Below are 17,838 nucleotides of genomic sequence, written 5' to 3' on the forward strand. Positions count from 1 at the left end.
GTGACAGCAGTTGTGATCGCCAACCCACACGCCCCACCGCACCATGTCCCCAGCCAAGATCCCCCGCCCCGCCGCCGAGCTGGCCGCCGAAGCCATCGCAGTGCGCGACAGCACCATTCCGGCGGCCTACCGCCTGCCGAAGGGCACCGTCCTCCCGAAGAACGTCACCACCGTGCTGGCGACGTGCGGGCTCCTCTCGGCCGCCGAGCTCGCCATCGTCGACCTCGACGCGACGCGCCTGGCCGAGGCGGTCGCCGCGCGCACGTACACAGCTGTGGAAGTCGCCACGGCGTACGTCAAGGCCGCGGCCGTCGCGCAGCAGACGACAAACTGCCTCGTCGAGCTGTTTGCCGCTGAGGCGCTCGAGCGCGCCGCCTTCCTCGACGCCGAGTTGGAGCGTACTGGCTCCGTGGTCGGGCCTTTCCACGGCGTGCCGGTGTCTATCAAGGACCACCTCGACGTCAAGGGCCACGACTCGCCCTCTGGCTTCCTCGACATGGTCGGCAATGTGGCCACCGAGGACGCGCACATGGTGCAGATCCTGCGCGAGGCCGGCGCCGTGTTCTACTGCAGTGAGTGGGCGTGGGTTGAGGTGGTGCGGGCAGGGCCGCGGCTGACGAGCAGAAACAACCAACCCCCAGAGCCTGATGCACCTCGAGACCGAGTGCTACCTCGGCGTGACGGCGTCGCCCTGGAACACGGACCTCACGGCCGGCGGGAGCAGCGGCGGTGAGGGCGCCTTGATCGGGATGAAGGGCTCGCCGATTGGCATCGGCACTGATATCGGCGGCAGCGTGCGGAGTGTGAGTGGTGGCGGCGAGCCCGACTGACGCCCAGCCCGCGGCCGCCTGCGGCATCTACAGCTTCAAGCCGTCTGTCCGGCGCCTGCCGTACGGCGGGGCCAACATCCCCGTCGGGCCAGCGGGGTACGAGGGCATCCTGGGCACGCACGGGCCGATGGCGCGGAGCGTCGACGACTTGGAGAAGTACATGCGGCTCGTGGCGGCGTCCGAGCCGTGGCGGAAGGACCCGACGTGAGTCGGGCTTGGGATAACGCCCGCCGAGATGCTGACGGCTTCAGGCTCGACGTCAAGCCGTGGCGCGAGGTGCAGCCCAAGCGCCTGCGGGTCGGCGTGCTCCGTGACGACGGGGTCGTCCGGCCCACTGCGCCAATCCGGCGCGCGCTCGATGCCGCGGTCGAGAAGCTGCGCGCGAGCGGCGAGTTCGACGTGGTTGACTACGCGCCGTTCCGGTCCGCAGAAAACTGGGAGATCATCAGCGCGCTCTACTGGCCGGATAACGGCAAGGCGGTGTACGACCACATCGCGGGGACGGGCGAGCGCGTCGTCCCGCTCACGCAGTGGATCATCTCCCAGGCCGGGGGGAGGCAGCGCTCGACCGAGGAGCTGTGGGCCCTCGTCGCGCGCAGAGACGCGTTCCGAGCCGCGTTCGCCGCGCACTGGGCCGCGGCGGGCATCGACATCCTCCTGACGCCGGTCGGGCCCTCGCCCGCGCCCCAGCACGGGACCGCAAAGTACTGGAACTACACGAGTTTCTGGAACCTGGTCAACTACCCCGCCGTCGTGTTCCCCACCGGCGCACACGTCGAGCCCGCGCTGGACGCCGAGGAGCAGGGCTACGCGCCGCGCAACGACGCCGAGGCGTACGTCTACGACACGTACGACGCCGCCGTGGCGGCAGACGCGCCGCTCTGCCTCCAGACGGTCGGGTACATCGGGTACGAGGAGGAGACGCTGTGGGCGACCAAGAAGATTGTCGGCGTGATTCAGAAGTAGTATGCATTGATTATAGGGCTAGAGTAACTACAGCCAGATGTTGCGGCCCAGCGCGGCCATGCTCTCGCGCCACGGCGCGATCCCGTGCGCGTACCCCGTGCTGTCGAGCACGTCCCAGCACAGCACGAGCACCTCGTCCGAGCCGCGGTAGTTTGCGCCGTAGCTCGTCCCGAGGGACAGGTGCATGAGGTGCGCAATGGTCGCGCGGTCGGCCTTGTCGGCGCAGTATATCCCCAGTACCTGGGGTCAGCGGCGCAGTGCACACAACGCACAGTCATGGGCCAGAGGAAGCCGGAGAGGTTGGACGGGTCGCAGTCTGCGACGAGCTCGATCGCGTGCGCGCGGATACGCGCTATCCGCTCGTCCGAGAGCTCGGCGCCGAGCACCTCGCACAGGAGCATGACGCGGAGCGCGAGCTGCAGGACCTGGCCGTCAGCCCCTTCACCCCGCATACTCACAATAGTGCCCCGCTGGATACGCTCAGAGACCCCAGCGTCAAAGTGCGCCTCGCCCGGGTCCGCGATCTCGGCCTCGAGCAGGCCAGCCTCAGCGCGCAGCTGCACGCCCCACGACGCGGCGTCCTGCCCGGCCAGGATGAGCGCCCAGCGGCGCGCGACGAGCCGGCTCGCGCGCGCCATCTGGTCGATGACGCGCCGCGTGAACCCGTAGAACTTGACCACCCACTCGTCCGCGGTCGTAGTGTACCCCTCTAGCGTGGGGACGGGCTGCATGCACGTCTGCTGGAGCGGCGTGCAGGCGTACTGCACCACCGCGTACGTGTGCAGCAGGTCGCGCAGCATCGGGTAGAGCGTCGGCGCGCCGGTGAGCGAGGGGACCGAGGGGGCGGCCGCGAGCGTGCGCTCGGGGCTCAGGTCGAGCGGGGCCGAGTCGAGCATGTCGGCCATGCAGCGGACAAAGAAGCCGGTCCTGGCGAGCGTCAGCGGGCGGGCAGGGGCGGTGGTGGACGGTGGTGGACTCACAGATACTCCTCCGACGTGATGTCCTCCTGCCTCACGCGCGCGCGGAGGAGCACGAACTCTGCTTTGCGCCGCGCCGCGGCGGCCTCGGCGCGCCAGAAGCCCCCGCGCTCGGGGTCGGCCTCGACGTTCCCCCGGTGGACGTAGCACAGCTGGAGGAGCGAGAGCTGGAGCCAGTCGCGGAGCCAGCTCTTCTCGAGCGCGGGGGTGAGCAGCAGCGCCGAGAGGCGGGGGAAGAGCTGCGTGAAGATCCAGTTTGAGCGCGACGTGCTCACGGCCACAATCTCGTTGTGGCCCCTGGTCTCGAAGTAGGACACTGCGGCGCGCGTCGACGCACTCGTCGAGAGCGAGGACAGCGTCGTGAAGCCCACGTCGGTGCTCGGCTGGAGGAGGTGCGCGAGGAGCGCCGACGCCGGCGCGCTGGTCAGCCAGCTCGCGACCGTGTCGGACGCCTGTGAGGCCGACATCGGCGAGCGGCGCGGGCTGATCGCCCTCGAGCCCGAGCCCGAGCCCTCGTCCGGGGCAGCAGCGGCGTCGGCCCAGCGCCGGAGCACGACCTCGCGCGCCTTGACGGGCCGCTCGCCCTCCCACACCTCTGCGGCGACCGCGTCGACCCAGATATCCTCGCGGTCGAGCTTGCCGCGCGTGGCGACGCCTCTGAGGGGATACTGGCAGCCGACCTCGCCCTCCCAGCAGCGGCGGCAGGCGACACGTTCCCCTCCCGCGAGCGTCGCGCCCTCGATGCACTTGACCCGCTGGGCCCGGCACTGCCGGCACCCCGTCGTCGTGCGCGTGTGCCGCTTGCGCTTGGCCTGGGCGGGGTACGGCGCTGCGCTGGTGCTGGGCAGGCTCGTTATCTGCGGCATGGTTGTAGGGGGGGTATCGAGGCGATAAACGCGGTTAAGAGGAGCCGGGGGGGTTAAAGTGTGGAGCTGGGTGCCTCGCCGGCGGATCTCTCCGGCGAGTGGTCGTCGTCGACGGAGAACTTGGCATCGTCGCGCGCTGCGCGCTGAGTCACATGCATCGCTACCGGGATGCGGGATGCACGACGACGCTGCAGTCTCGCTTCGGCGTCGACGCAGATGTCCAACGCGTAGTCGTAGCGACTTGCAGCCAGCGGTGCTTACTCGTCTCGATTGCGCCACGGATTGCCGAGGTAGCCGAACGGTGCGGAGCTACGACGTGAGGAGGAGCGAGCTGCCCCGCGTGCCAAGGTGCATGCTCGCATCCTCACATGTGCATGATCAGTCAGATTGTAAAGCCACCTACGTGGACAATGCACAACGACGTGGCGTGAGCGAGTGCGAGGTGGGCGGAATCCGCGCGGGACCGCCGCTGCAGGCAGGAGTAAGCGACAAGCGAGCTTATCATCGGCTAGGACGGGTCGGCATCCCGCTGGCTGACACAAGCAACGATCAGTGTGAGACATCTGCATGGGCCACCTGCATACATGCACCGTGGTGTCCGAGATTCCGGCTGCCAAGACAAGGCGCGAGGTGGACGGAGTTGGATATGCATTGTCTTGGTGCCAGGCGTCCACCTCGGCCCCGGGACGCCGGGGGCTCGGCGTGGGCTGCCTGCCGCCGCCTCCCTCCTCCCCCGAGTACCTCCGCCTCGCCTTCATCTCCCACATCGCATGCATGCTACTCGCCTAGAGCTGGTCGTAGTCGATTCAATTCCGACAACGGCGCATGGTCGGCCGCACGCGCAGACCGCGTGCTCACTGCGCGGCCGTTGACGGACATGGCGCCAGCCAGGCCCGGCGAGCTGTAGTTCTCGTGCACTCGTGGAGATACTACGACCACTACCTCAGTCGCATCACTCATCCCCCTTCCTCCAGCTGCCTCCAGCTGCACCCCCCCTCCCTCCGACCTCATCCCCCCTCCGCTCCCAGCGCAGCTGCGGCCCTCTGACGCCGTGATCGCCTTCGCTCGGCGACGGATCAACGATCTACCGCAGCACCTCCGGATGGACATCATCCGCGGCGCCGAGACGAACCCGAGATCCCGGCGCATAGGCAGCGAGTTCAAACCCCGGGCCGCAATTGTCAACGAGGTGGAATCGCTGCTGCCAGGGCTCGCAGCGTGGCGCCGGCGTTGTGGCGTGGCGGCGGTGGCGGTCGGCGTCGAGCCAGTCCGCCCAGCGTACCAAACTGATCCCACCAGCTCTTGGCAGCGTGCTGCGGGCAAGCATGCACTTGCACGTCCGCTGCTAGCAAAGCTGCATGACTATAATCCTGAACCCAACCTGAACCCAAAGTCGCCCCGGCCCGATGTTTGTCTGGCCGACGCCTCCTCCGCCCTACGCCTCCCAGCAGCGCCCGTCCACGAGCGTCCAGCCAGGCAAGCACGCGAACGCGACGCACTCGCCCCCGCGGCATGTCGAAGCGCCGCGCACGGCCCCAGGAGTGAGGGTACAGTCCTCTCCCACGGCGGTAGAGTTGACGCCGACCGCGCCGAACCGGCACCCGCCACACGACTCGAGCTCGGCCCGCGTGTCGAGGCACTCGAAGCCCGCCTGCCCCGGCGCAACGGCGCACGCTTCCTTGGAGCCCGGGCACAGGCCGAGCACGTTGCCGCGCCGGCGCTTGTCCTCGCGCCGCACGACCCAGGACGCGCTAGCCACCCGCTCCAGGTTGTAATTGTACGCCGTGGTGCCGGAGCACGTTACCCTCGTGTACTGCGTCGACGTGCTGCACTGGCACCAGGGGCCGGTGTTGGGCCCTCCCGGCCGCCCGCCGGGGTAGTAGATTGCAAAGAGCCAGAACTGCTTCTTGCTGTTGTCGTTGCAGAAGTTGAAGCACTGCAGCACGTCGGAGACGGGGGACGTGATCGGCGGGTCGAAGTACGTGACCGTGTTGGCGCAATCCTGGAAGATGTACGACGTGAGGAGTTTCTCGGCCTGGTATCAGCAGCGTCGAGGGGCGGGTACCCACGCGGAAGTAGCTCGACAAGCACGACCCCGAGCTACTGAGAGCCGGCCGGAGGGTCGCCGGGCCAGAGTTGTGGCACCAGCACTCGTCGCGCGCCGCCGCGCCGTCCTTGCGATAGTAGCTGAACTTGTAGTCGCGGCACACGTTCTGCGGTCAGCCCAGCCTGGCGCAGAACTCACATTGCACATGGCGCGCCCGATGACGCCGCCGAACTCGCGCGCGCCGGCAGGAATCGCGGCGGCGTCAACACAGCCGGCGTACACGGGCCCGATGGCAGCCGCGGCGGGCGCAGCGAGGGCCGCGAGCGCGAGGAGGGGGAGGAGGAGCATGGCGGTGGGTGGGGCGGGCGAGAGCCGACTGCTACCACTGGGTTATGTACCGGTCGGCTTTGACATCTCCCCACGACGTCGACGCTCGCACCGCTGGATCTGGACGGGCGGCGGCGCGGTGCTCTTGGCAAGCCGAGGCACGGCGTGTCTCGCATAAACTCGCTCCGAATGCTCGTGGCGCCGACGAGGCAAGTGGTGTCGTGCGGGGGCTCGGTGTTGACCCTGGGATTCGGCAGGGTATCGTCACCACCCGCGCTGCATTCGCCGCGGTCGGCGCCGGCGCTCGGCGGCACGGTCAGGGCGGGCTTGCCGGAGCCTGGAGCCGGGCGAGATCTGGGCGGCAGGGAGGGTCGTTGGCATCATGGGGCGAGGAGCTTACTTAGATCTGGTGCAAAATCAGTCGCGTGGTGGTCGCGGTGGTTTCCAGTCTCTCGGCCTCAGCGCCGCCCATGTCCCAATGCATCGGATACCCCTACCGCGCCTCACACCCACACGTTCCTTCCGAGCGCGTGCATGGCCTCGCGCCACGGCGCAATCCCGTGCTCGTACCGCCCCCTTGCGTCCAACACGTCCCAACACACGTCGAGCACGTCGCGCGTGCCGCGGTAGTTTGGCCCAAAGCCCATGCCGAGGGCGAGGGCGAGGAGGCGCGCTAGCCTCTCGCGGTCCTCCGGCCCCGGAGTGTAGATGGCCAGTACCTGCCGTCAGCGCCTTCCCCCTCCCCACCCACCGCCAGCTGCCACTGGAAGCCCGTCATCGACGCCGCGTCGCAGTCGGCCACGAGCTCGGCCGCGGCGTCGCGGTCCGCCGCGAGGCGCGCGTCGTCGAGCGGCACGTCGAGCACCTCGCAGAGAAGGAGCGTGTGTAGGGCGTGCCGCATCACCTTTGGTCAATAAGCGGCACGTGGAGAGGCACTCACCATCGAGCCGCGCTGTACCCGGCTCGGGCCGGCTTCGTCGAGCGGGCTGGCGAGCTGCGCGGCGAGCGCGGCTGCCTCGGCGGCGAGGAGCGGCTCCCCGCCCCCGCCGGCACGGAGGAGCGCGGACCGCCTCCGCACCAGCCCGCTGACCCGCGCCAGGAGGCGCAAGCCCGCGCGCGAGCACCCGAACGCGGCTGCCGTCCAGTCCGTCCCCAGCGCCACCGGCTCGCCGAGCTCTGGGGCGGAGCACACGGCGTCGAGGGGCGCGCAGGCGTACTGCACGATGCCGTACGTCGCCATCAGGTCGGGCAGCGAGCTTGCCAGGGGCGAGCTGGCCGGCGGGGGCAGGGACCCCAACTCGAGGCGCGCGCAGGAGAGCACGTCGGCGATGCACCGCACGAACGAGCCCACGCTTTTGTCAGCGCGTCTCATGCAAAACGCTTACAGGTACTCCTCGTCCCCTGCCTCGCCCCTTGCCCTCGCCCGTAAGAGCGCACACGTCCCGCGCTCCCTCGCGGCGCAAGCCTTGGCCCGGAGCACGGCGGCGCGCTCGCCCTCGGCCTCGGTGTTGGCGCGGTGCGCGTAGCTGAGCTGCAGGAGCGCCGCGTGCGCGTACTCTCTCATCATGCCGCCACCTGCCAGCAGCTCGAGGAGACGCGGGAGGAGGCACGCGTGGATCCAGTTGTCGGCTGGGCGGGCGGCCGCGGTTATGTCGTTGCAGCCGCGGAGCTCAAAGTACGCGACGGCCGCGCGGTCGTCGGCGCAGCTCGAGAGCGCGGCGAGGGTGAAGGTCGCGAGCGGAGGCTGCGGGGCGTACCACGGCGCCGAGTCGAAGACGTGCTGTGGCACGCCAGTGGTGCTAGCTATGGCCCAGGGCGTGGGCGGGGCCTTGGAGCGGCGTGCTTCCGGGGCAGGCGAGACCACCTCCGGCGTCTCCGCGTCATCGTAGGGCGTCTCCCCATCCCCCGGGGACGCGCTCGAGCCCGAGCTGGCACCGACCCACGCCCCAACGTCCACCGCGCGCTCCCAGCTCCGCTCCCCCAGCTCGACGTTGCGCGCGGCCCTCGTGCCGCCAGCCCGGCGCGTCCGGGAGCTGGGGTAACCGCCCGCCGGGGACGGATACCAGCACGCCTGGTCGGTCGCCCAGCAGCGCTTGCAGGCTGCTTTGCCGGCCGCGAGCAGCGCGCCCTCGGCGCACTTCACATGCAGGCGGCGGCACTCGCGGCACCCTGTGCGGGCGCGTGTTAGGCGCTTACGCTTGGCTGGGGGTGGTGCGATCATCGTGAGTTGGTGAGTTGGAGGGGATCGTGACGCGGCTGGGTGGGGCTGGGATCACGGTGTGGGGAGAGGGTGCACGCCGCTGGGTTTATCACCTGGGGCAGGCGCTATCACCCCACACGGCCGGAGCGACTCTGCTCCCTTGGATGAATGTCTGCTGTCAGTACGGTGAGCTGATGGACGAGTTTAGCCATGGATGTCAAGTGCCGGCTCGGTTCGCGGTTGTTGCAGGGTCGATTGAGTGGCCACGGGACCGTTATCTGGCGAGGTGGGCGAGGCGGGATGTGGGGTGTTGCGCGGGGTGATGATGTGCCGAGGTGCGGCCTCGCTGCTCTGCTGCTCTTCCCCTCCGCATGCATTGGGAGCGACGCGGGCGGCGACAGCCTGCACAACCTTCTGACTGCATACGCCACACTACACCACACCACACCACGCCACACGACACTACACCTGCACAACCTCCGCGATTGCCTTCATCGCCGCGAGCGTCTCCTCCTCGTGCCCGACGTACCCGATTACCTGGAGCGCGATCGGCGCGTCGACCGCCTTGGCCGCATCGTACGTCGCATACACGTGCCGCTCGTCGTCGTTGCGCGGGGTGTATGCTCCCTCGGTGTCGAGCGCCGGGTCGACGTGCAAGCCAGTCGGGAAGACGCCGGCGGGGTAGTCGACCAGGTTCCAGTAGCACGTGTACCCCCAGTACTTGCCGTTGCCGTGGGTCGATGCCGGCCCAGGCAGCGCGGGTGACAGCACCACGTCGATGCCCTGCGCACGCCAGTACTGGGCCAGCTTGTGCCGGAAGGTGTCGCGCCGTCCGGCGAGCTGGCGTCAGAATGCGGCGAGGCGCACAACCCACCTTGAAGTACTCGGCCGACGTGAGCGGCTCGGTGCCAGTGTTGCGCAGCGCCCACTCTGTCAGCGGCTTGATCGGCTCGTTGCCGCGCGCGAGCTGCGCGCGCACACTGTCGCCGTTGTCGATGAAGTAGAGCTTGCTCTGGGCGTGAGCGGAGCCCGCCGGCCGGGGCAACTCACCACAATGTCCCAGTGTTCGGCGTACTCGAACTGCTTGTACGGCACCACCTCGTGCCCGGCAGCCTTGAGCTTCTCGATCGCGAGGGCGACGGCGCGGCGCACGGGCGCGACGGGCCGGATGACCCCGTCGTCCTCGAGCACGCCGATGCGCAGCCTCTTCGGTGCGGCGACCTCGCGCCACGGCTTGAAGTCGACGCTCGGCTCGGAGAGCCACGGCTGGGCGGCGGCCATGACCTGCATGTACAGCTCGAGGTCGCGCATGCTGCGTGCCATCGGGCCCTGCGTGCCGTGGATGCCGTCGTAGCCCTGGGGCCCAATCGGGATGATGAGCCCGACGTTCGGGAGCCGGTGCACGCCCGGCTTGAACGAGTAAATGCCCGTCGAGGCTGCCGGCGCGCGCACGCTCCCGCCAATGTCGGAGCCGACACCGAGCGCGCTGGCCTTGAACGCGAGGATCGCACCCTCGCCCCCGGACGAACCGCCGCACGTCGTGTCCGTGTTCCACGGCGAGGACGTCACCCCGAGGTAGCTGTCGGTCTCGATCGCCATGAGACTCTGCGGGTTGGTGGTTTCTGGGGTCAGCTTGGAAGCTCGGAGTACACTCACTGACGAAGAACACTGCGCCGGCATCGCGGAGGATCTTGACGAGGTGCGCGTCCTTCTCGGCGACCATCTTGCCCACGAGCCCGATGAAGCCGGACGGCGTGTCGTGCCCCTTGACCTCGATGTGATCCTTGATACTAACGGGAACGCCGTGCAGTGGGCCGACAGGCTTGCCGGTGCGCTCAAGCTCGGCATCGAGCCAGGCGGCACGCTCGAGCGCCTCGTCCTCGAACAGCTCGACGACGCAGTTGGTCACCTGCTGCGCGACTGCCGCGGCCTTGACGTACGCCTGCGTCGCGGCCGTGGCGGTGACCTTGCGTGCGGCGATGTCGGCGGTCAGGGTAGTCGCGTCGAGGTTGACGATCGCGAGCTCGTCGGGCGAGAGGATGCCCGAGGAGGCCAGGACGCCCGTCACGTTCTTGGGGAGGGGGTAGGCCGACTTGGGGAGCGCGTAGGCCGCGGGGATGGTCGCGTCGCGCGCCGCGCGGGCAGCTGCCTCGGCCTCTAGGTATGGGAGGGGGACTTGGACTGGCGACATGTTGCTTGGGGACTGGGTGGGAGCGGCCTCGTTTCCCACCACTTATACGGTGGTCGGGCGTCATGTCTTAGCTTCCCCACAGATAGCCCGTGGGGCCACGAGACGATAAGCGGGGCGTAAACGATGCGCAAGCTCGATACGCCTTCCGCCTGGGAGACGACGCGCAGACGATGATAGCTTGGTTTAGCCAGACGAAGAGGAGGAGGAGGGGGACGAGAGGACGAGGTGGACGCCGATGTTGTTGTCCTCGGCGACATCCGAAAAGTCAGTCACGTGGACCCAACTCAAGTCGTCTGCGCGTCGTCTATTCTTCGTCAACGATTACTTATCCCCAACGCGATACAAAGATCTATCCTGGGAACAGGCGGTCCAGTTCCGAAAGCGCAGCGGCGCCGGTACGCCGGGTACTCATGGCGGCATGGCGACGAGCCGCCACATGACCCAGACTGACCTGGGACGTCGCCCGTTCGGTATCGCAGCGCGCTTAACCACGTCGAGGAGTGGCAGCGAGATCTGTGGCTGGCATCTCCAGTTCTGCAAACGACGAAGAGACGAGGAGTAATGGGATATATGAACCTCGGTCCCTGCAGCCCCAGCAGCAACCCATCACGCACCATGGCCTCCCTTCCCATCCCCGGCTCGGTTGTGCTCGTCGACCTCGACGGGCACGTCGGCGGCCCTCACTCGGCCTCGCACAACGACATCATCCTGCACCCCACGCCGTCGCGTGACATCAACGACCCGCTCAACTGGGGCAAGTGGCGCAAGCAGGTGCACTTTGCAATGCTCATGCTCTGTGCGTCGGTGTGGGTCCTCGACTGACGCTAGACACCCTGACGGCCGGTATCGCCGGCACGGCGTTCAACTCGGTACTACTCCCCTTCTCGGCCGAGAGCGGCGTGCCCCTCGGCGACTTGATCGCTGGGATCGGGTACAGTGCGTTACTTATCTTTGAGGCTGGGCTGACGGCAGTGTTCCTCTTGCTTGGATGGGGCGGGCTCGTGACCCAGCCTCTGGCCATGACGTTCGGCAAGCGCCCGATGTATCTCATCTCGCAGATTGGGCACCTGGTACGTTGTGGCATTGAGCCTCGCTCACACATAGGGCATGGTATGCTGGATGCCGTTCATCCACTCGTCAGGCATATGGTTTGCAAACCGCATCCTTGTGGGCATCTTCGTCTCCCCGATCGAGATGCTCGTGGAGATCTCCATCGCCGATATCGTGAGGGCCGTTCGTCGACGCCCACTGACCTTCCAGTTCTTCGCCCATGAGCGCGGTTTCTACATGGGTCTCTATGTCATCTTCCTCGTTGGCGGCAACTACATCGCGCCGGTGTGGGCGGGCTTTGCCAACGACGCTTTCGGGTACAAGTGGGTTTTCTGGATCTCTGCTATCCAGCTGGCGGCTGGGACCATCATCATGGCGCTCTTCATGGAGGAGACCAACTACATCCGCGGAACGAGCGAGCTGCAGGAGCAGCACGACGCTGCGGCCCCGAGTGATGCCGAGAAGAACAGCGATGCCAAGGATGACGTGGTTGTGCACACCGTCACTGCTGAGCGCGGCCTCGAGGGGACCGAGTACAGCTTTGTGCAGAAGCTTGCACTCTACCGCCAGATGTACACCGACATTCCGACGCTCTACGCGCAGATCTATCGTCCGCTCATCTTCCTACGCTACCCCGTCGTCGTGTGGTGAGCTATTGTTTGCTTCACCCGACTCACGCCCAGGTCCGGCTTTCTGTACGGCGCCAGCGTGATGTGGTACAACGTGCTCAACGCGACCGCCTCCGTCCTCTTCACCGAGGTGTATGGCTTCAGTCCATCCGGCGTCGGGTTGACATACCTCGGGCCGACGATCGGCGCGACACTGGCCGGTCTGCTCTCCGGCTGGGCGGCGGATGTGTGGCTGCTGCGCCAGGCGCGCCGGAAGGGCGGCGTCCGCGAGCCCGAGGACAGGCTGTGGCTCGTCGCCTTCATCACGGTCCTCTTCCCCGCCGGTCTCATTCTCTGGGGTGTTGGCGCGGCCAAGCAGATCCACTGGATCGGACTGGTTATCGGCGGCGGCATCGTCGCGGCGACCGGCGCGTCGGCGGCCACCTTCTCCATCAACTACGTGCTCGACAGCTACAAGGACTTGGGCGGCGAGGTGGTGCTGACTGTGATTCTGGTCCGGGTACGTCACGATCTAGGACTCAGCTGACGGCAGAACACCATGTCGTTCGCCATGAACTACGCCATAACGCCGTGGCTCACGATGGGGTACCAGAACACGTTCATCATGGCCGCGCTGCTGGGCATGGCGCTGTACGCGACATTCTACCCTGTCATCCTGTTCGGGAAGCGCTGGCGCAAGGCCTCGGCGAAGAGCTACTGGGGCTACGTCGAGTCGAGCGTCATGGCTGGGCACTAGGAGGTGGGGCGGCGTGGCGATAGGCGTTCGGGGTTGTAAAGCCGGTAGGAACAAAGAATGGATGAGATTGCGAGACTGCGCCACGGCGTCCGCAAACGGATACGGCGTGGGTTATCTGATGCGTAAGCAGAGATGGCTATCATGACCTGCTCGTCTGATAGCGACCCGCTTGATGCGAGTCGTTGAAGGCGATAAGCATCGAGGAGGTGGATATCGTCGAGGTGGACGAGTTTGCCCGTGTTAAGCCGTTGTTGGCGAGAGTGGCGCCAACTGGCGAGCTGCCACCGCGGCTATTCCAGCCTAGCCACGGTCGTCCAGCCGCTCTTCGTCCCTCTCTCGTCCTCCTCGACGAGGGTGATGTGCAACAACGCAGGGGGACTGCGGAGCTCGCTGATGCCTGGTACTTCAGGATAGCAAGGTCCGCGCGAGGAGCCCCGAGGCCTGACCTGTGGGGCAGCCTCGCGAATCGTTCCCACCTCGCCATCGCGATAAGGTTGACAAACCACACAATCTCTCTCACCATGAGCACCATGAGGCTGACCGACGCCGACACCACGATGCTCGCCGACGCCGACACCACGATATCCATGCCCACCGACCAGCCACCGCGCAAGCGCCGGCGCCACACGCGCAAGACGACGGGGTGCCGCGCCTGCCGCCGGCTGCACGTCGCGTGCGCCGAGGGCTGGCTCCTCCCGTGCGGCGGCAAGGCGCAGTGCAAGCGCTGCTGGCAGACGGACGGCGAGTGCTGGTACCCTGTTGTCTCTGGGGTCATGAAGCGGCGCGCGGGGCGCGAGGAGGAGTGGGTGCGCGGCGTGAGCGTGCGGGTGTGGGCCGCGCCGGCGGCCTCTGTGCCGACGCCGGCCGAGTCGACCGCCGACACGCCGTCAGCGAGCGGCGTCGAGCTGAGGAGCGACTGGCTGCTCGACCTCGCCCCCGCCCCCCTCACCCAGTCCTCGGCCCTCACCCCCTCGTCCGCCCTCACCCCGTCCTCGGCCCTCGCGCCCCTGCCCGCCGTCCTCCGCTCGCTCCTCAAGCCCGACCCGCCGCGCCTCCTCATGACCTTCACGCTCGCGTCGTACGCCCTCGCGCCGGGCGACCGCAGCGTCGTGTCCTACTTTGAGACGCAGGGGTGCAACGAGGTCGTGGCCGTGAGCAACTTCCGCGCAAACTGGATGTACCGCGAGGTCTTTCCGCGCATCCAAGCCTTGCTCTGTGGCGCGGCCACGGGCGTCGGCGCCATGATGCGCGAGTACGTCCGCCTCAACTTTCTCCACCTGGCCCACTCGCACCGCGCCAACATTGAGCCCGACACCGTGCGCCACTGGTACTGGAAGAACGAGGCCGCGCGGCACCGGGACGCGGCGAACGCCGCGCTCCTGCGCGCGCAGTGCGCCTCGCCCAACGACGAGTGGAAGACGGAAGAGTACTTGTGCGTGGTACGAGGAGGGGAGGGGCTGACGAGCAGGATAGGTTACTTCATCCGGTGTGGCGCGCACATCATCTCCAACAACTGGCAGGCGGTCGACGCGACGAACGCGTTCGAGCTCCCGGCCGCCGAGGGGGCCATTACCTCGCCCTTCTACCTCGCTCTCCGCGAAATCTTCACCATCTACGCGATCATACAGTTCGCATGCACACGGGACGGGGGCGGCCGCCTGCCGCCGACAGAGCGCCCGCAGCCAGCGTTCGCCCTCGACCCCACCGGCGCGGAGTGGACCGAGCCGTGGTTCGGCATCTCGCGCCGCTCGTTCATCCTGCTGGCTGATGTGAGCGGGCTAGTGTACCAGCGCCAGGCGGTGCGCCGGGCCGGGCTCGCAGGGGGTGCGCTCGACCTCATCCTCCGGGCAGAGGGGGAGCGGCTCGCCGCCGAGCTAGGCGAAGCGGTAGTGTGGAGCGAGGCGGCGATCGAGCCGGGACTCAGCGACCGCGTACAGCGCGGCAGTGCGGTGAGTCGCGACATGGTCCTAGCTGACGCGCAGCTTCTGCGCCTCGCGCTGCGCACCGTGCTCCTGTGCGAGGTGCTCGAGACGGACCTCTCCGACGCGCGGCTGACCAGCGCGCGCGCCCGCGCCATCGAGCTCGCGGCAGACTGCGAGCCGAGCAACCTCGTAGGCCTGCAGTGGGGCCTCACTGTAAGCTGGCGACCCGGCACGAGCTGACACCAGATCGTCGCAATATACACGCGCGACGAGGCCGACCGCGAGCGCCTGCGCGCGCTCAACAAGATGTGCCTCGCCATGAGCTTTGGCCCGCACTACCCCGGCACAGACGACATCCTCGAGCTGTGTTGGGAGGTGCTGGACCGGGACGGGGGGTACGCGCACGGCGTGGCGCCGTGGCGCGAGGCGATGAACGCGTTGGGGCGGAATCTCTGGTTGTAGTGTTGTAACTTGTCATGTACCAGCTGCTGTTGTGCCACTCGCTGTGCTCGCCAAGGACCACAAACACCCCCACACCATTACACGGCAGGTACGCGACTGTCGCGTGGCGTCACTCGCCGCCACGCTCCGCTCAAGATCCTCTCGAGGATCACGCGTATCGCCGGCCGCTGGGTATACTGTGCCGGGTGCCAGAGTCCCGGGTGGCAGACTATACGCGGTGGATGATATCTCACGTGCCGCACTGTGGCTTGGGTTCGAAGTGGCTTGGTATCGAAGCGACCGCTGCGGCAGACGGGAATAGGAAGTAGGCTGTCGTTGCCGGAGATATCATGGGCCAACGACCACAGATAGGCAGGTAGGCGAGGCGATGCTGCAGGTGTACAAATACGAGATGGCAGAGTGGCAGCTCGACAAGGATACCAACCACCTCGCCATGCCCACCCACGCAGACCTCACCGCCGACGGGCTCCCGATCCCGGGCTCGATCGTGCTCCTCGAAGACGCAGACAGCACCGAGATCATCCTGCACCCAACGCCGAGCGACGACGTCAACGACCCGCTCAACTGGAGCTGGCGGAGGAAGCAGGTACACAATGCCATGCTCGTGCTGTGTGCGTGGCGGCTCTCGACTCCCCGCTAACGACACCAGACTGCATCTCGATCGGGTTCGTCGGCTGCGCGCTCAACTCGGTGCTCGTGCCCATTTCAGAGCAGAACGGCATCAAGCTCGGCGACCTGGTCGCGGGCACTGGCTACATGTTCCTCCTCCTCGGGTGGGGCGGCCTCATCACGCAGCCCCTCGCCCTGACATTCGGCAAGCGCCTCATGTACATGGTCTCCAACGTCGTCAACGTCGTCATGGTCATCTGGCTCATCTACATCAAGGACAGCGGGACGTGGTTCGCCAACCGGTGCATCATGGGGCTGTTTGCCGCGCCGATCGAGATGCTCGTCGAGGTGTCGATTGCGGATATTGTGCGTGTGCGTGTCGGGCGTGCTGACACCAGTTCTACGCACACGAGCGCGGGTTCTACATGGGCGTGTACTCTATGGCCTTGTTCGGCGGCAACTTTCTCGCGCCGGTGTGGGCTGGTGTGAGTGGGAGTCGGCTCACGCACGCAAGCTTGTGCTCACGTCGTGCAGTTCGCAAACGACCGCTGGGGCTACAAGTGGGTGTTCTGGATCTGCGCGATCCAGATGGGGCTCGCCAGCATCATCATGTTCTTCTTCATGGAGGAGACAAACTACAACCGCGGCACGACCGAGATCACCGAGCACGACGTGCCCGCCACGCCCGACTCGGAGCAGGAGCCCGGCGAGAAGGACAAGGGCGGCGCGGCGACGCACACCGTCGTGAGCGTGCACACTGAGCGGCAGCTCGTCGGTACCGAGGCTACCTTCTTGCAGAAGCTACGCATCTGGTACGGCCCCTTCAACAGCATCAGCACCATGTGGGCGCAGGTGTACCGCCCGCTCCTGTTCCTGCGCTACCCCGTCGTCTTCTGGTCGGGCTTCCTCTACGGCTCCAGCCTGATCTGGTACAACGTGCTCAACGCGACCGCGTCGCTCATCTTCACCGACGTGTACGGCTTCAAGGCGAGCGCCGTCGGGCTCACGTACCTCGGCCCGACGATCGGCGCGTGTCTCGCCACCGCGTGGGGGGGCTGGGCGGCCGATAGGTGGCTGCTGCGCGAGGCGCGGCGCAAGAACGGCCTGAGGGAGCCAGAGGACAGGCTGTGGCTCTTGCTGCTTAACGCGCTCGTGCTCCCCGTCGGCTTGATCCTCTGGGGGGTGGGCGCTGCCAAGCAGATCCACTGGATCGGCCTCGTCATCGGCGGCAGCATGGTCGCCTTCACCAGCGCAAACGGGTGCACCATCGCGCTCAACTACGTGCTCGACAGCTACAAGGACCTCGGGGGCGAGGTGATTCTCAGCGTCATCCTCGTGAGGGTGAGTGCTGAGGCAGACTCCGTGAGGGTTGGCTGACGCCCCAGAACACCATGTCGTTTGGCATCGGCTACGCCATCACGCCGTGGCTCAACATGGGCTACCAGAACACGTTTATCACGGCCGCGCTCGTCGGCATGGCCGTGTACGCGTCCTTCCTCCCCGTCGTGTTCTACGGCAAGCGCTGGCGCACGAGCTCGGCCAAGAGCTACTGGGCGTACGTCAAGACGAGTGTCGTGTCGCACTAGGCGTGGGGGGTGGGGTGGGGGAGTGGGGGAATAGGAACGCGCGGTCGTCAGGTTGTAAAGTCAAAGGTGGTCGTGTGACCGCAAATGGATGCATCGTTGTTGGCTGGGCATGGTGCTGCTGCGGCGTGGGAGGCGACGAGGCGACGACCAAGACAGCGCTGTTGTCGGGCAGCTCATGTCCAAGCAGAGACTGTGGCCCGTTGTGTGGTGCTGCCACGGTCCCACCCGCACGGTCTGATCGTCGTCGTGTGTACCGCGATCGCCTGGCGACAGAGTCCGAGACATGACGTGAGCATGTGCAAGCTCATTCACAACCATATCGTCGCGAGGAGGCAGGCGGAACGCCGCAGCAGGGCTGGGTACATGCGTATCAAGTCCGGCCTGAACTCGGATAACACTCGCGCGCCTCTGATGATAAGCGCCTCGCCCAAGTCAGTCAG

General features: G+C 67.0%; 7 protein-coding genes across 7 annotated transcripts; 3 read left to right on the forward strand and 4 right to left on the reverse strand.

Annotated features, from left to right (window-relative positions):
- Positions 1–43: 43 nt before the first annotated feature.
- On the forward strand, positions 44–1,796 carry Q8F55_008563 (uncharacterized protein; the record flags this gene model as incomplete). Its single annotated transcript, XM_069356958.1, has 4 exons — positions 44–572; positions 625–803; positions 838–1,034; positions 1,082–1,796. 4 exons carry the CDS (start codon positions 44–46, stop codon positions 1,794–1,796), a joined length of 1,620 nt encoding a protein of 539 aa, XP_069204895.1.
- A 27-nt stretch (positions 1,797–1,823) lies between these two features.
- Q8F55_008564 (uncharacterized protein) lies at positions 1,824–3,639 on the reverse strand (the record flags this gene model as incomplete). The annotated part of the gene is made up of 4 exons (XM_069356959.1): positions 1,824–2,036; positions 2,069–2,221; positions 2,255–2,723; positions 2,777–3,639. 4 exons carry the CDS (start codon positions 3,637–3,639, stop codon positions 1,824–1,826), a joined length of 1,698 nt encoding a protein of 565 aa, XP_069204896.1.
- Positions 3,640–5,074: 1,435 nt separating this feature from the next.
- On the reverse strand, positions 5,075–6,034 carry Q8F55_008565 (uncharacterized protein; the record flags this gene model as incomplete). Its single annotated transcript, XM_069356960.1, has 2 exons — positions 5,075–5,674; positions 5,885–6,034. The coding sequence occupies 2 exons, from the start codon at positions 6,032–6,034 to the stop codon at positions 5,075–5,077; spliced, it is 750 nt and encodes a 249-aa protein (XP_069204897.1).
- Positions 6,035–6,516: 482 nt separating this feature from the next.
- Positions 6,517–8,234, reverse strand: Q8F55_008566 (uncharacterized protein; the record flags this gene model as incomplete). Its single annotated transcript, XM_069356961.1, has 4 exons — positions 6,517–6,732; positions 6,765–6,917; positions 6,954–7,365; positions 7,399–8,234. The coding sequence occupies 4 exons, from the start codon at positions 8,232–8,234 to the stop codon at positions 6,517–6,519; spliced, it is 1,617 nt and encodes a 538-aa protein (XP_069204898.1).
- A 441-nt stretch (positions 8,235–8,675) lies between these two features.
- On the reverse strand, positions 8,676–10,404 carry Q8F55_008567 (uncharacterized protein; the record flags this gene model as incomplete). The annotated part of the gene is made up of 4 exons (XM_069356962.1): positions 8,676–9,053; positions 9,088–9,225; positions 9,264–9,818; positions 9,874–10,404. 4 exons carry the CDS (start codon positions 10,402–10,404, stop codon positions 8,676–8,678), a joined length of 1,602 nt encoding a protein of 533 aa, XP_069204899.1.
- A 615-nt stretch (positions 10,405–11,019) lies between these two features.
- Positions 11,020–12,819, forward strand: Q8F55_008568 (uncharacterized protein; the record flags this gene model as incomplete). The annotated part of the gene is made up of 6 exons (XM_069356963.1): positions 11,020–11,200; positions 11,233–11,340; positions 11,377–11,474; positions 11,509–12,101; positions 12,138–12,567; positions 12,616–12,819. The coding sequence occupies 6 exons, from the start codon at positions 11,020–11,022 to the stop codon at positions 12,817–12,819; spliced, it is 1,614 nt and encodes a 537-aa protein (XP_069204900.1).
- A 530-nt stretch (positions 12,820–13,349) lies between these two features.
- Positions 13,350–17,398, forward strand: Q8F55_008569 (uncharacterized protein; the record flags this gene model as incomplete). Its single annotated transcript, XM_069356964.1, has 7 exons — positions 13,350–14,930; positions 14,988–15,136; positions 15,555–15,814; positions 15,853–16,178; positions 16,226–16,297; positions 16,347–17,153; positions 17,198–17,398. The coding sequence occupies 7 exons, from the start codon at positions 13,350–13,352 to the stop codon at positions 17,396–17,398; spliced, it is 3,396 nt and encodes a 1,131-aa protein (XP_069204901.1).
- Positions 17,399–17,838: the final 440 nt, after the last annotated feature.

The sequence above is a fragment of the Vanrija albida genome (assembly GCF_041260175.1).
Source record: "Vanrija albida strain AlHP1 chromosome Unknown contig_7, whole genome shotgun sequence".
NCBI lineage: Eukaryota > Fungi > Basidiomycota > Tremellomycetes > Trichosporonales > Trichosporonaceae > Vanrija > Vanrija albida.